The sequence below is a fragment of the Mesoplodon densirostris genome, chromosome 3 (assembly GCF_025265405.1).
Source record: "Mesoplodon densirostris isolate mMesDen1 chromosome 3, mMesDen1 primary haplotype, whole genome shotgun sequence".
In the NCBI taxonomy this organism is placed as follows: Eukaryota; Metazoa; Chordata; class Mammalia; order Artiodactyla; family Ziphiidae; genus Mesoplodon; species Mesoplodon densirostris.
In genome coordinates, this window is record NC_082663.1 from 91,642,821 (window position 1) to 91,659,492 (window position 16,672).

General features: G+C 37.4%; 1 protein-coding gene across 1 annotated transcript in view; it reads left to right on the plus strand.

Moving 5' to 3' along the window:
• Positions 1-16,672, plus strand: part of MAN2A1 (mannosidase alpha class 2A member 1) — a 167,577-nt gene that overhangs the window by 133,830 nt on the left and 17,075 nt on the right. Inside the window, exons 17-19 of the mRNA XM_060093236.1 lie at positions 8,099-8,232; positions 11,039-11,180; positions 13,612-13,745. Coding sequence (XP_059949219.1) covers positions 8,099-8,232; positions 11,039-11,180; positions 13,612-13,745 — 410 coding nt within the window. The remainder of the gene's footprint in view (positions 1-8,098; positions 8,233-11,038; positions 11,181-13,611; positions 13,746-16,672) is intronic.

Here is a 16,672-nt window from a genome sequence, read left to right on the forward strand (position 1 = left end):
GAAGATTTGATAAAGGAAGTGAGTTTTTGAGATGCTAGGTCTTAGAGAAATGTCACTTGAACGGGCAGAAAAGAGGAAAAGAATAGCACAAAATGTGAAGTGGTGTGGGTGAGATCAAATTCCCTTGTTCCTATAAGAATTTGAAGAATCTGTGTCCGTTACATATTTGTAATTTGACATCTAGTTTTCCTTTATACATTTAAATATTTGCAAAGGGTTTTATTTTTGGTATACTGTAAATATTGACGTTTTAAGATAAGCATATCTAATAGGTAGCAATTTGATACTCAATCATGCATTTTTTAAGAGCTCCTGACTTATTTATTTATTTGATTTATTTATTTATTTTAAGTTTTTTTCGCTGTGTTGGGTCTTTTTTTTATGCGAGGGCTTTCTCTAGTTGCGGCAAGCAGGGGCCACTCTTCATCGTGGTGCGCAGGCCTTTCACTGTCGCGGCCTCTCTTGTTGCGGGGCACAGGCTCCAGACGCGCAGGCTCAGTAGTTGTGGCTCACGGGCCTCGTTGCTCCATGGCATGTGGGATCTTCCCAGACCAGGGCTCGAACCCATGTCCCCTGCACTGGCAGGCAGATTCCCAACCACTGCGCCACCAGGGAAGCCCAAATCATACATTTTTAAAAAGCCTCAACAAACTCTTCTTGAACAGTCAAATTTCATATCATTATTTTCTCCTTGAACTCATATTTCCATTCTACTTCCTCCACCAAATTTTATCTTAATATAATATTTTATGCTTGAGAGTCTTATTATTGGTCAACTTTTCATTATTCTTCTGAAAGAAATATATATATGTGTGTTTTAAATATATATATATATGTTTTAAAATTCTGTCATCATAAAACTCGAAGTATTAAATTTCTTCTGGATTGAGTTATAAAAATTGTTATAGTATAAGACTGATCAAAATATATAATTGATCTATATATATTACCACTTTGATCATTTATTTTATAAACTTTAATAGAAACATTTTTCTTAATGACATGAATTGTACCCTTTGTATCCTAAATGTTTATGCATTCATTGGTAAATGTTACTTATTGCTAGAAGAGACAGGTTTTAGCATTGACTTTATTCTTTTTGTTCTTATAAATGTAAAGCAAAGGAATGTTGCTAACATTAAAAAGTAGGTGGAAATTGAAGGAGTTCAGTTATGAGAATGCCATTTAATTCCTTGAACTCTTTCTGAGTTATATTCCATAAATCACAGTGATCTATTGCCAAACATTAATCAATTATTTTTAATGATCTGCTGTCTGACAGCTTTATTAGGTAACCTTCAATTTTGTTGAAAGCCAGCAATTGGAAAACCATGTGTTTTGCAAAAATATTTGTTCCCTGGTCGTTGAAGTTCAATCAAACACCAATACTTCAAATTGTTTTTGTTCAGCCCCACTTGAGTTAGGGTGGGTGAGAGGCATGCTGCTGCCTTTTTTTTTCTTTCTTTCTTTCTTTTTTCTTTTTTTGGTTAAGCTGGGAGAAGGAATAGTGAAAGTGTGGCTTAAAAAAAAAAAAAAGAAAAGGAAGAACCACATGCTTCCATGGCAGGTCTGTTTCAGTGGAATCTGAGCTTCCTACCTAAAAGCACCTTGGAAAAGAGCATGTTTGCAAGAACAGGAAGTAGGCAGCTCCAGAATGACTGTCAGTGTGGAGGCAGGCAGACCACTGAGATTACTCCAGCATCCTTCCTTCTCTGTACTAGACCAGCCCAAGTCTGGACTGTGGGTCATGAGCTGTTTATTTGCCTCCCAGGGTAGTTAGACCACGTCTGTTTTGGATTTAAAAGAATGTTACTGATGTAGGTGTTATATTCCTCCAAAACAGGGCTTCTAAAAAACCTGTTGTTTTTTAAAATCAGTGTTTATTAGAAAAAAAAAAGACAGATTCCCAGTTTTGTTGTGTATGTTTCAGTTATTAGGCCTTTTTCACATATATCATACTTAATTGGTAGAATCTTTAACCAGAATTTACAATCTGTGTGATCAAAATGCTATACCTTTCTTATTATGCATTTACTTTTGTGTCACTGTGAGAATTATTGAAGAGCATAAAGTATGTAGACTAGTGCCTAGCTCATATGTTGATCAGTAAGCAGTGGTAGTTATTTATCTAGTGCTTTATAAATGAAACACAGTGATGCATCATTATTTTCTTAAATTTGAGTCTTGGAATGAAATTTACTAAACTGTGTATTCCTGAAAGCAGATGCTAAAATTTTCACTTGTGGAGAAATAATCAACGTGAACATTTACAGGCCTGGAAATCAGCAGGTACCTCAGAGGATAAATTAGATCTTGTAATGGATGATAAGTTGAGTCAGTCAACATGGATAAAAAGGTCATCCAGTTGTGGGAATTACTACCATATCTATTCTTGGTACTTTCAGATGGGAGTACAGTTTTTTTTTTAATATAGTCATGATAATATTTGCTCTTTAGAGACATTATCTACATGTTGACCTACTAAATTTATCATTGTTGTGTATTGTCACTTAAGTGTATGTGTCAAACTAAGCAGTGTGTGTTAATTAATAATCATGTGTCAACTCCCAGTTAAGTTGGATAAGTTTACAAAAACAATGTCACAAAGTAAATATACACTAGGAGAGTTACTCTTATATTTTTGATCATTTAAATACAAAACAAAATACTCTCAAAATTGAAGGGGAGATATTCAAAATTAGAAGCCCTGGTTTTTCATGACAGCTCTTATTGTCTCACTTCTGCTATGACATGAGGGCTCAGTCCATCTGTCCATTCAGACACAGATTTGAGGAAAAGAGATGAGGACAGCAGGTTGATAGCAAGGTTCCATTTTTGCCCCAGAGCACACATTTTAAGGATAGTCACTGAAGACCTTGCTTTAAATCTTGGGTGGGTTTTTTGAGGATTTATTTTATATTTGATTTCCTATCTATGTCACATTTCAGTTAGACTTTTGTTTGAAGGCTTAAACAGCTCTGCTAGGGCTCTCACCATCACTTTTCATTTTCCCAGGTGGGTGTGGGCCAGTTGCTGCTTTTCCATCTTGATCTGATAACTTGTCCTAAGCACACATTGAGTGCCACTAATAAGATATTGGATTCTTGCTGGAGTGAGAGAGGGGCTCTCTCTTGCTCTTTTCCTCAAGCTGCTGCCTCTTATTCCTATAATTACTTCAGTGTCGTGAGAGAGGCGTCCGATTTATATTTCTTGGAAAAGTATGCCTTTCATTTCAGAATTGTTAGAATAAGGTGATCTAGGCAGGTGGAGAGGGCTGAATTAGGCTGGTCCAGATAGATTTTAGAATGATCTGACATGAAGAGAGTAGATTGTGCAGAGGAGATACGCCTAGGATTCTCCAGAGGCCCTCAGTTGCTGCTCAGAGCCATGATCCCGGCCTTTCCATCTGCATGACTTAGTCATTAGACCATCCTGGATGTTTGCTCCACCTCTTCTTTCAGGCACAGGGGATGTGTTAGAGGCGCCCTCCAGTTTTTCTCTCCATACTCAAAGGACTATGTTTCTTGGTTTCCTTAAGACCAGTGCTGAGCAACAGAGTCGAGTGTCTTGCCTTCCGACCCTGACCCCTTGCTTCCTTAGTTTCATTTTCCCTGCCATCTTAGAAAATATTCTTTTTAAAAAATTCTTAAAATAATTTTTATGTATAAAATGGAAATTATATACATGTATGTGTGTGTGTCTATTTACACACATACTCTTTTGACAAAAATTTCACACATTATGGATATAACATAAAGTCTCTCTGGAATCTGTGTCTGGCCCCTATCCACTGCTCAAGAGAGGTAATACAGATATTTGCACACGCTCTCTCTTTCTCTCTCTCTCTCTCTCTCTCACACACACACACCCCTACAGAAATGTATACTATTATGTTTGTGTCTGTTTTAGCATAAAGTTTATCGTACTATGCAAACGCTCTGTTTGCTTTTCCCATCAGATCTTTCTCTGCCAGGACAGACAGTTGCCTCATTCTTTTCATTTGCTACACAGCATTCCATAGCATGGGTGTACCTGATTTTATTATTCATTTGCCTGTTGATGGACATCTAGCATGTTTCCCCATTTTTTTTACTCTTGGCACCAGTGTGCTGTAAACATGCTTGTGCTCGTGATTAGTGTTCATTTTAGGTAGATAAGAGAGGTAATTAGGGTATGTGTCTTTAATATTTAATATATATTACTTTATTGGCTTCTAAGGTGACTGTGACGTTTTAAAAGAGATTTTTGGATTGTTTTAAAGAAGTTTTGGGTTCTGGCAAGCCTTGTCCCTTAATTTTATTTCACTCAATTCAGTAACACTTGCAGCTTATCAGATCCCAGATCAGTGCCCTCTCTCCTTATTTGAAAATAGTCTGGAGCACTCCTCCCTACTTAAGCATTCCTACAAAGCTTTTCCCAATCCTTGGTCCCAAAGTAATTTCAACAGTTTCCAGTAGTTGGTGTGCTATTGAGACATGATGGTTGAGAGGTTTAGTCCTGGTTCTGCCAGGCCTTGTGATCTGGGGCAGATAATTTCCTCCTAGGCTTAGGGTCAGGAATGATTATATGTAAAGCCCATAGTATATGGTACATAGTAAGCACTTGGTACTTCTTGGCTGTTGTCGTTCCCCCATGCAGCTGAACCCTTCACTCACTTCTTGTGTACCTATTATGTGCTGGGAGCATAAAGATAAATAAGACATGGTCCCTATACCTGAGGAACTGACCTTCTAACATGCATGTGTTTGCTCAAAATGAAAGTACTTACTCATCTTTTTTTTTTTTTTTTTTTTTTTTGCGGTACACGGGCCTCTCACTGTTGTGGCCTCTCCCGTTGCGGAGCACAGGCTCCGGACGTGCAGGCCCAGCGGCCATGGCTCACGGGCCCAGCCGCTCCGCGGCATGTGGGATCCTCCCGGACCGGGGCACGAACCCGTGTCCCCTGCATCGGCAGGCGGACTCTCAACCACTGCGCCACCAGGGAAGCCCACTTACTCATCTTTTATCTATTTGATCCTTATCTATAGCCCATCTGCTTTCTCCCAACCAGTTAACTTCTGCCTCATGAGGGACAGCCTCTCACATCTTTACTCATTCTGTTTAACAGTGATTCAGCACAGACCACCTGCCCAAAACATTGTTAAAAACTGAAATATGAGATAGTGTATAAGACAGTCTGTGTTTCTGAGCAGCTCATAGGCTCTAGGGAGGAAAAATTAAAGAGCTCCAGGGTTCTGAAACACTCGTTTGGCTTCTCTGTTATAGCTTTTCACCTGCGAACTGGCTCAATTTTACTTTGCATTGCCTGTGTGTTAGTAAGGATAAACAATCTCCATCCTCTCTTCTCCAAGGGCACACAGTGTGAGGTGCTAACAAAAGGGCACTTAGTTCTCTGTTGAAACCTGGGAATGGCCTCACACCCGCTCCCCCTCCCCCATGGACTACTCTTGTTAAGTAGGAGCTATTTTCTTTCCCAGGATTGAAGAAAAACTAGAAGGACTTAGAAAGCCCTGGCCATCTATGCTCAGGTAGAACCATTTTAGTAAAAGTACCTTTTGCTGCCACATCCTGCAAAGATCCAGCACATCACTGGGACCACTGGGTTTGTACCCCTGCTTCCTGGGGAGTTCTGCCTTCAGTCCCATGAGCTTCTTTGGGACTGACACATCTTAGGAATTATTGACACAGAATAGGAAAAGTCAGCAGTCTTTCTCCCTCACACATGTTCTTCTTTTAAAAATAATTATTTTTCTTTGAGAACTCAGGGATACCTCCTTGCTTTTATTACCATTACAGGTTTCATTTGGTTTGTTCACAATAAGTATATTAAGTCTGAACTTATTTTAAGTCTACCCTGGCACAGAGTTCAAATTAATGTCTTGCTGAATTGTGAATGGACGTGAAGGCTCCTTATAAAGGAGCTTTAAGCGTTTGTTGCCCCAACAGGATCTGAGCATAATACTGAGCTTGAGAAAGATGATTTTCTCAATGGAAATAATTTATCATTGCTAGAGATAATGTGAAATTACTAATTTTTTCTTGAAGCATGTTTTTTGTAAATGTTTTTCAGAGATACATACCTTGAAATTAATGATGGTCTCCTTTGTGAAGACTTTATTTCATTTCATGTATTTTGTTGACCCCTGAGATAATAGTCCATCTAGAGAGGAGAAAACATAAAGCAGTACTAAAAACGCTATGAATGCTTTCAGTAAAGTAGAGTCACTTGCCATCTGCTGTTTTCCCTAATGCTGCATTAATACTAGCATCTCTAGTGCTACATTTTGGGTTTTGGGCATCTTTGGTTCATTTGTGGATGCTTGTCATTTAAAATTTTATATACAATTCATTTGGTTTTAGAAAAATATTCTGGATAATGTAATGTATAATGTAAGTATACTGGAAGGAAAGTTTGCATTTAAAGTAATGCATTTCCTAGTTCAAAGAACACAGTACTGTTCTATCACCAGCATATGTGCTTGCTTTTCCCCACCCCCCACCCCCAAACTTCCCAGTAGGGCTGAAGAAGTTTGGATCAGCTATGTTGGCAGGTTCTTCTGGTAATTCTCAGAAGGAAATGTATGTATGCATTTAATTAGCAGAGGTTAGTGGTTCAGACTGTGGCTATAAAGCAGGAAAAAAAATGGCACTTCCTTCCCCCACCCATGGAGATCATGCTCATCATAGTAAGAAACTGAAGTTGGCTCTGGTTGAGGTTGTTGAGTTGGGAGGACAACATCTACCAGAAGAGAATTTCTGTGAGCATTCTGAAAATTATATTGATGGAAACTTCAGCCCATTTAGTATTGTTACCATATTATTATTTATGGTGTACAATTTCCAGTTGTACTTTTCACATAAACCTATAATGCCTGGGCCAGCTGCATTTACATTTTTTCCACAAATCCCACAGATCCAAACTTCCTTTCTATTTGCTGTCTAAACTCTGGGGATTCTTCTTGGCTCCTGGAAAAAGTCTTCCTCACTCTCTTTCTCCCCTCCCTGCTTTTCTGTACACAACCCTCTTTCTCTAAAGAGTACGCTGGTTATCAGCAGAGTGACAGATTGTGTGTGAGAAGAGGGAGAGGTGGGTCATAAATAACAATGGTGGTTAAGTGTTCAGGGTTCTTGGAACCTCAAAAAACTTCAGCTGTATGAAATAGGATATGGCCAATCTTTCTTCTTTGACCACTTTCGTAATCATTCTCTTTCTTGGAAGATCCTACAGTATCTTTTATACCCACTCAATCTGTATTAAGAGTGTTGGGTTTCTTCATAACTCCTCTCTCCAGCTCTGAAATAGACCCAAGGGTTCACTGAGGACCTGAAGATATAGTTAGGGTAGCATGACAGATAGAAATTAGTAAATACTTCAGGCTTATCCCCCAAAATGAAAATGTCTGATATATCTGTGACTTTTTCAAGCTCTCCTCTGCTTTATGTAGCAAAGGGCAAAATGAATCACTCCATAACAAGGGATCCTAATAGACACCAAACTCAATTTAAATTGATTTAAGTTCTGGGGAGCTCTCCAGATTATACTTCACAAATACTAATATGGTAATACCAGTTTTAGCCATAAATCATTTCATTGGACCTCCTGTCTCTTTGTCTGGCTATAGATCATGGGCAGTAATACACTGTCTCTTGAACCACCAGGGTGTAAATTTCACTGCTCATAATTTCCAGTGTGTGAGGAGAGCCTGGTGAAGAAGTAGGCTTGAATGGCTCTGTTGGGGAGTGGCAGTGCACACGAGTGGTGGATTGGCCTGTAGTGTGGCTGACCTTTTCTCATTTAATGTCCTCTTTCCCCGCTGGAACTCATTGAAGAATCATTTGCATGTTATATTTCATCTACATTTATCTCATTCTAGCCTCTTCATCCTTCTGTTGAGTTATATATGCCCCTGAATAAATGTTTTCTATTGTCTGATTTTAAAAAAGGTGAATTGTGACACTATTTGGCATATGAGAGATAGTAAAGATAGGAAGTAGGAAACAGGAAAATACCTGTAACGTCAGAAAGAGTTCTGTATAGTATATTTAAGAAAAGCGGGGCAATTATTTTTTATTAATGTTTATATTCTTTTAACTTTAGGAATAGAAGGACAGTCTGTGGAAATTTCCAATATTGTGGATATCCGAAAAGAACATAACCGTGAGATTGCAATGAGAATTTCTTCTAGCATCAACAACCAAAATAGGTTTTATACTGACCTAAATGGATACCAGGTAATTTCCCTTTAAAATGTTTAAGTAATGGTTATAATATGTAACTTTTATATGTGATGATGGGCCAGTTAATTTTGGATCCTTTGAAAAAATATGCTTAAGGTTGCAAATTATTTCTAAAATAAAACTGAATTTTAACAGACACTTTTAGATTCTGTATTCAACCATATTTTCAAGGTTAGAACAAATATTTGCAAGACTATTTTGTGAAATGTCTATTTGTAAGGATTTATTTTTTCAAAGGAAGATTTAGTGACCATTACGCATGTTAAATACCTTGATGCTAAAATGTATATGAATTTATCTAATAGAAAGGAAATATTAATTAGGGACTGATGGAGTATATCTTTCTTTTTCCTCATAAGGAATTGGTCTATGTATATTTAGTTTATTCCACATATGTTTTTAAATGTATGATTTAATACTGGGCTCTTTTAAATTTCAGGAAAACTCTTCTCTCTGCTGATGTATATGTGTGTGTACATATATACACACACATATATGTGTACATAGACATAGATATACAAATAAAAACATCAGTTTAGAAATGTGAGTAGGTGTGTATTTAGTCAAAATTTTCATGAAATAGTTTGAAATAGTAATGGGAAAATTGATTCATAAAAATTTTTAAGATTGTAATTTCTCTAATTTACTAGAGCTCTTTTGATTGTTACCTAAATCTCTGTATTCAGAGTGTATGTGTGTAACAACATATCTTTGAAATAATACTATTAGAAACATGAGCATGTTTTTGAGGCGTTCGCATTTTAGAAATTTCTGGCTACGAATAGAAATAATTTCACAAATGCTGTTACTTTGATTTTCAACTGGGATGAGTGGAAGGGATTGTGATAATTTTCTCTTCTACAATTTCCTGCAAAAGTTAAATTTAAACCTTTTCAGAGCATAAAAATTGCAGCATACATTTTGAATTAACATGTTAATTCTTCTACAGCTGTTTGGTTTTCAAATGAAGCCCTGGCTTTATGGTGATTCATTTTCCTTGTGTACAAAAGAAAGGCTTTTCTTAAAGTCTTACAGAAGCAGTAATATGTATGTGTGGGTGTATACATGAATGAAAAAACTTAGTAAAAATGAATAAAAATGTGAATTTTCTTTACAAGCTTTGACCATTTTAATAAATAGGAAAATATTATTTTTAAGTCTATAGCCTAAGTGTTTCCTCTTTTTTAGAATAGGCCATTTCTTAAGCTTTGAAAAGAGTAGTTACTTGGGCCAAACTAGAAATCTAGAGCCGCAGGTGGGGAGTGAGGGTAGCAGCTACACAATTGTGACAGTTTTAAATGTCTTTTTTTTTAAGTATACAACTAAATGGAGTAGGAAGATCAGGACTGGAGATTTCTTTCTAACTAGCTTCCTTTCCTTCCTCCCTTTTTTTTTTTTTTTTAACATTTTACAGTTTTTCTTCCACCAGTTTGTTAATTTCCTAGGGCTGTGATATAAACCGCCACAAACTGGGTGGCTTAAAACAAAAAAATTTATTCTCTCACAGTTTTGGACATTAGGAGTCCAGAATCAAGATGTAGACAGGGCCCCACTCCCTCCATCGGCTCTAGGGAAGTATAACCTTGCATTTCTAGCTTCTGGTGGTTGCAGACAATCCTTGGTACTCCTTGCCTTGTAGACATATCACTCCAATCTCTGCCTGTGCTGTCACATTGTCTCCTTGTGCCCTAAATGTCTCTCTCTGTGTCCAGATTCCCCATTTCTGGTAAGGACACCATTCTTTAGATTATCGCTCACCCTAATCCAGTATAACTTGATTTTATATGCAGAGACCGTATTTCAAAGTAAAATCACATTCACAGGTTCTGGACGAACATGAATTTGGAGGGACACTATTCAGAATCAGTAAGTTGAACAACCTACTGCAGGGTTGTTGTGAAGATTAAAGATCTTATCTATGAAATTCTCAATACTGTGCCTGGCATTAATGGTTACTCAGTACATGTTAACTATTATGTTTATGCTGAACTTCTCCTTTTCTGAGTTTCATGTCAAACTTTCATGAGTTTAAAAGAAGAGATGGCATTTTTATGTGGTATAAGATTTCTGATAACAAAGTCTCTGTTTGATGTCTCCTCCTGAGGTTTGAGTGAGTCTCCTTGACCCAGATCAGCTTAGTGCATTGTCAGTCTCTCAAAATATAAAATTAGAGTTGTATTTCATGCATTCAGATACTAGACCAAGAAAAGTTGGAATTTGGAACTATCTACATTGAAACTAAACAAGAAGAGTTAGTTAGCCTTGAATAGTTTTTAAATATAAATATGCATTTGATTATTATAGCATAGTATGTTAGAGGATTTGGTGAGGAGATGTGTGGTATTTATTAAAACTGATTCAAGAATCATAAGAGATATTTCTTGAAAGGGGGATAGAGAGCTATTATGCTTAGCCTTCATTACAAAAGCAGTATGTTAGATGTAAATGAGAAATGAATCCTTAATACCTTTATAATTTGTTTTATGCAGATATTGGAGAGCTAGAAAACTTGTTAAGGATTTTTATTCTGAATTTAAATAGTAATACCTATTTTAAAAATCTGGACAAGTTCTACCTTTCTCACTTAACAATTGTTTTCTAAGATGCTAATGATTTTTCTTCATATTGTTTTGAAGAATGTTTTCATTTCTAAGTTAGCTGTTCTATTGGACAAGAAAGGTGCTGTACCTTTTTCTGTTTGGAAGGAAAACCATCTGTAGTCGATAGTAATTTTTTTATGTACATGTGTAAATATCACTTGATTTTTTTTTTCCTTAACGAGAACTGTTTGGTCTTACAGATTCAACCTAGAATGACACTGAGCAAATTGCCTCTTCAGGCGAACGTTTATCCGATGACTACAATGGCATATGTCCAGGATGCTGAGCATCGCTTGACCCTGCTCTCTGCTCAGTCTTTAGGTGTTTCGAGTTTGAAAAGTGGTGTGTTGTTTAGATTCTTTTTTGCTCTTATAAGTTTCACTCCCCAATGTATAATCTTTCTGCTGGTAATATGTATTAATTATCATCCCCAGTCACAGGCTTTCTTCTTTTGAGAACCAGACTGTTAGTTAATTTTGAGCTTTGTGAGACCAATGTAAAATAATAAATTTCCTTAATCTTCAGATGAAAAAAGAGGAACCTAAAAGTCCATGAAACTGATTATTTTTAAAGATAATTTACTTCTCCTGATGGCTCATTGTTTTCAGAAGTCTGTCATTATTGTGACTGATTGGGAATGGAAATTCAGACTCAAATTAAACTAAGTTTAGATAGAGTTCAGATAACAAAGTTTGCAAAGGTGGAAAGTTACAGTTCAAACTTAGGTCCTTCTCTGAATTCCATCATTTTAGGACACTACCGGCTGAAAAGAAGAAAGGGAGTAGAGATGATACAGATATGGGGATAAAGAGGAGACAGACATGACTTTACAGATTCCAAAAGAGAGAGAATGAAATGGAGTGAAAGAGAAAATAGATAGTAGACGCTGATTGATTTTTTTTAGAACTTTCTATTGGGAGACTTTGTCCCTCATAATACATATTTTTCATTATCATATACATGTCAATTGCTCTTCTTTCCTTACATACTAAGAGTTGCTAAGACAAGCATGTTACGGAGCCAGGCAGATAATAAATGTGTACAGATGCCTGGCATATTCATTTTCTATTGGGCATATGCATACAAACCCACTATTTATATTATGTATATACATGCATTCTGTACTTCCACACACAGAAAACCTTACTACTTATCATTTTTCTTTGTGGCCTTCATTAGACAAAATCATGAGATCACGTCATGAAGACATGAATACAGTTATAAAAATAATAATGGCCTCATGTCGGAGCTCCAGTGGGGAGTGCTGGGATTTGAGTGAATTGCGGAGCACATTCCCCCCTGTACACTGGGGTGGCCACTGCTTGGTGTCAGCTACTTGCTGCCATGGGGAAAGGGGCCCAGTGTTGCCAAATTTTTCAGTTTTTGAAGAAAAGCCCAGAAGTCTAGAATTTTATGAGAAGTTGCCCATTCTGTAACTTGTGACATAATTTTTTAAAAATCAAAACATAAAGCCTCTTTGTTCAGAGATGACTCCTGAGCTACCCATTTTTAACTCTGCCTTAAATTCTCAAAATTGGGCTCTACTTAAATAGGGGACTAGACCTTAGGATTCAAGCAGTCATGAACCAAACAGTATTATCTCACTTCCCTGATCAAGAGAGCTATGGACATAAAAACAATTTGAGTACAGGCCAGGAAGTTACTAAGTGTCACATAGTATATGGGCTAACATTTGGAGGCAGAGAGAAGAGTTAGAAATGACCAAGAGATTGATATACTAATTTGAGTGTGAAGAGATCAAATTCTAGATAGGCATGGGGACAGTTAGCCCCAATGCCTGAAGAGCATGTTCTGGACAATTGTCTTATGAAATATGGAGAAAACAACAATGAAAATTCTAACCAGCACTGTTAATTTTATGTACTGGATACCTAAACTGAGAAGATAGAAACTAAACAGAGTTGGTTTGACTATGTAAGCATAATAGTTATTAAAATCCTTTACATAGTTCCCTTTTATGCCAAATGATTGCTCAGTACAGTAGCAAATATGAATGAATGGATGGATGAATATATATTTAAACACATATAACTTTAGTGGGTTTTGGGGGAGTATAATCTTAAGCATATAAATATGTCTCTGGGTGATTTTTTTTCAGTTTTTTTTTAGTTTGTAATTTTATAACCTAACCATTAGCTTACAACTTAAACTAAAGGAGTTGTAGAATTATTGCATAGCAAATAAAGGAACCAAATATGACAACTTTTTGGGCTATAGGAGAAAAGACACACTAACACAGTATCAGAGAGGGAAGTGGGTATGTGGTGGGTGTCTCCAAATTCTAGGGCTTCAGAGAATCACAGCATATCAAGTAACCTAAAATTTTACTTCAAATCCTTTTTAGATTCTGTCCTTCTGTGTTTGTCTTATTACTCCATGAGTGATGTACATTTTTTAATGAACCTCATAAACATTTTTAAATTCCAAATGCAGCCACTAAATTTTTGGAAGATTTAATTTACTGGTTCTGTTAAATTTTTGTAAGTTTCACTTTAATTTTGATCTCTTCTGTCCCATTTTTAAATTTCTTATTAGATTTTACTAGAAGCTGATAAAGAAAAGGAGAAATACGATCCTGTTTTATGAGTTTATACTAGCTGCTTTTATTTTATTTTATTATCGAGAGGAAGCCCATGGTACTGTGGATTGTATAGGTCTGTCTCCCTGACTGGAGGAAAAACTTCAGTCAAGACCCTGCCTTGTATTATGAGGTTCTCAATGAATAACCCTGGCCTGTTTGTTTTTTTGGTAGGTCAGATTGAAGTTATCATGGATCGAAGACTCATGCAAGATGATAATCGTGGCCTTGAGCAAGGTGTCCATGATAACAAGATTACAGCTAATTTATTTCGAATACTACTAGAAAAAAGAAGTGTCATGAATATGGTAGGAAAAAAGCTCTCATGTTCTCATGTTGTTTGTTCTTTGCCATCCAAAATTATGACTTTATACTTTTTTATTTTTTTCATTTTCCAATATTGAGATATTTTTGTAATAGACTTAGCCTGTATTCACAAAAAAGAGAACTTCATTTATATATATTGTGTAAGATTTACATTCAGCCCATTTTATTTTTTAGTTTTGCTTATTGTGTAGATATAAAATAATGTTAAGGAATCAGCTTGGGTGAAATTTCCTGAAATTACTTTGAAATAAATAAGCGTTGAGTTTAAAGGATAGAGCTTAGTCATGTACTTAGGAGATTAAGTTTGAAAAATAAAATTTATTTGAAACCTTAGTATACTCATTCTAGTCTTAGACTCATCTGTTGAAAGTAGATTTACTTGTCTGCTTTCTTGTTCAGTTTTCATTACTCAAAGCAAAAATCCAGCATTCCATGTAAAAGAGTCTGGCAAAAGCTTGATCGGACATGAACCAACCTGACAGTATACTCCTTCAGGTGGCAGAAAAGTTATCTCAGAGTCCCCCATAGACTGCTGACTACCCACCTCAGATGGCCCTGGACATGGCCCTTTTTCACTTACTCTGCTTTTCATCTTTCCACACTAACCATTTCAGATCTTTTCTACTCTTTTCAGCCAGTGGCCTCACCATCCACTGTGTAGAGAGAACAGCCATTCATAGGGCTCTCTGTTCTAGATACCAAGCATCTGCTCCCACCTTGTCCTTCTTCCCTTGTGTTACCTTCCTTTCCTCGTAGCCCAGTCCCTCCAGTGTCCTTGGAACTGACCCCAGTCTCCCTCCTGAGGATCCTTTTGTTAGTCATCCTCCCTCCTTCCCTGTCCCTGCTTCTCATAGGCTTTCAGTTGGCCTTCAAATGCTCTTCGTTTTCTTTCTGAAAAACAAAAACAAAAAACAGCCCTCACTCAGACTCTCATTTCCGTTTCCCCTACACTATCTCCTCTACCCTCACTGAGCCAGAGATGATGAGGTGAGTTTGTGTCCTCACCTCCCTCTCACACTCAGTTCATTTCAGTCTGGTTTGAGCCCCCATCATATGCTCTTGCCAGTGTCACTAGATCCAGTGGATGTTTTCGGTTATCATCTTACTTCAACTTTCAACAGCATGTGACGCTGACCATTGTCATATCCTAAAACACTTCATAGTGAGGGCTTCCATGGTTCCCTACTTACTTGGTTTTCCTCCTGCCTCTGGGGTAGTTCTTTCTCTGTCTCTCTCATAGCTGTTTATTCAGCCATTAAATATTAGAGTCCTCAAGGCTCGGCCCCAGGCCTTTTCCTTTTCTCATTCTGTATGGTCTTCCTCTGCGTCAATTGGAACCCACAAATACAAGCCCTCAGCTTCGGTTTCACCTCTCACCTCCAGACCCATCTATCTGCTTGCTTCCTGGCATTTCTTTCTACATTTTTAAGGGCATCTCAAGCTCAACATATCCAATATCATTCTTGTGATCTCCCCCCAACACCTGTCCCTTTTCCAGTGTTCCCTCTCTTGATAACTAGCACCACCTTCCATCCAGTCCAGACGCCTAGGAGTCATCTCTGATAGACACTTCTCCTGTGCTTGCTCTCTTCTCACAGCAGAGTTATCACCAGTGCTTGGCTATCTCATTGCCTAAATATTTCAAATCTATGAACTTGATTACTTCAGCGACTCTAATCTAAACTAGCATCATGTGTTTCCTGGAGGTAGCCTATACACATCCACTCTTGTCTCTTCTTTCTGCCATATCTGTTTTTAACCCAGCAAGCAGTGTTTTTTGTTTTTTCAAAACCAAATCTGTCCTCCCTGTGCCCTGCTTAACCCCACTATGTCTTCTCATTGCTCTCAATATAAAAGCCAAATCCTTACCATAGCCCACATATCTCCTCGTGGTATGGGCCCCGCCTGTCCCTCATCCTCATCTACATGGCTTTCCCTGTTTCTGCTCTGGGCCAGCTGGTTTTTCTTTCAGTCATAAATATTTCCCATGCACCCAGCGCTCACAGCACCTTTGCACACGCCTTTCAATCTCTCTGCCCAGCGACTCTTAGTAATAGTTCAGATCAGAGCTTACCTCATCAATTGCTTCAGCTTGACCAGGTGAAATCCCCTTCTGTGCTCCCTCAGAACCATGCATCTCTCCTTTGTGTTTGTGTGATTATGTGATCCTTGTTTTTCTCCTCTTTTGGACCGTAAACTCACTGGGAGTAGGGGTTATGTCTCTATCTGCTTCTAGGATTATTCCTAGCAGAGCAAGCACCCAGTGTATGTTCTGTGAATGAATACACAAATGCACAAATGAATGAGCTGTGATAGCACATTGCACCACTGTATTTATCGCAATTACTGCTTACTGCCTTGTCACCATATGCATGTTCTATTCCCCCTACTAGATTCTACGGACTTGTCTATTTCATTTGCATGTGCCCCACAGGGCCTCCTTGCCTCCTTGTGGTAGGCATTCTATAAATAAAATACTAGTTGATTGAATGAAATGGCAACAGCTAATTAAGGCAAAGAGTTCTCCCAGTGTTTAGAATCTTTTAGGAAAAGATTTTAATATCCATTTTAGATGTCAAGATTTATACCAGTTCTTGAGACTCATGGTTTAAATCAATTACTGATAAGAGCTTAGTTTTAGGATTAAAACTTTATATAAAAATCATTGTCTGAGTGCTGGCAGCTACTATCTTTTGCTCCTCCTGAAGTGTTTCTGGCTTTGACGATTTTTCTCTCTATAGACACTAATTTACAAAACTCTGTTAACTATGGCAATAAAAATGTTCATGTCAGATCTATAAAGCTTTCACTTAGAAGTTAAATAATTTGTTTACTCTCATTCAGAACTCTTTGGGTAGTAATTGATTTAAATTTGACTCAAAGTTTTTATAATCCTGTGTTGGTTAAA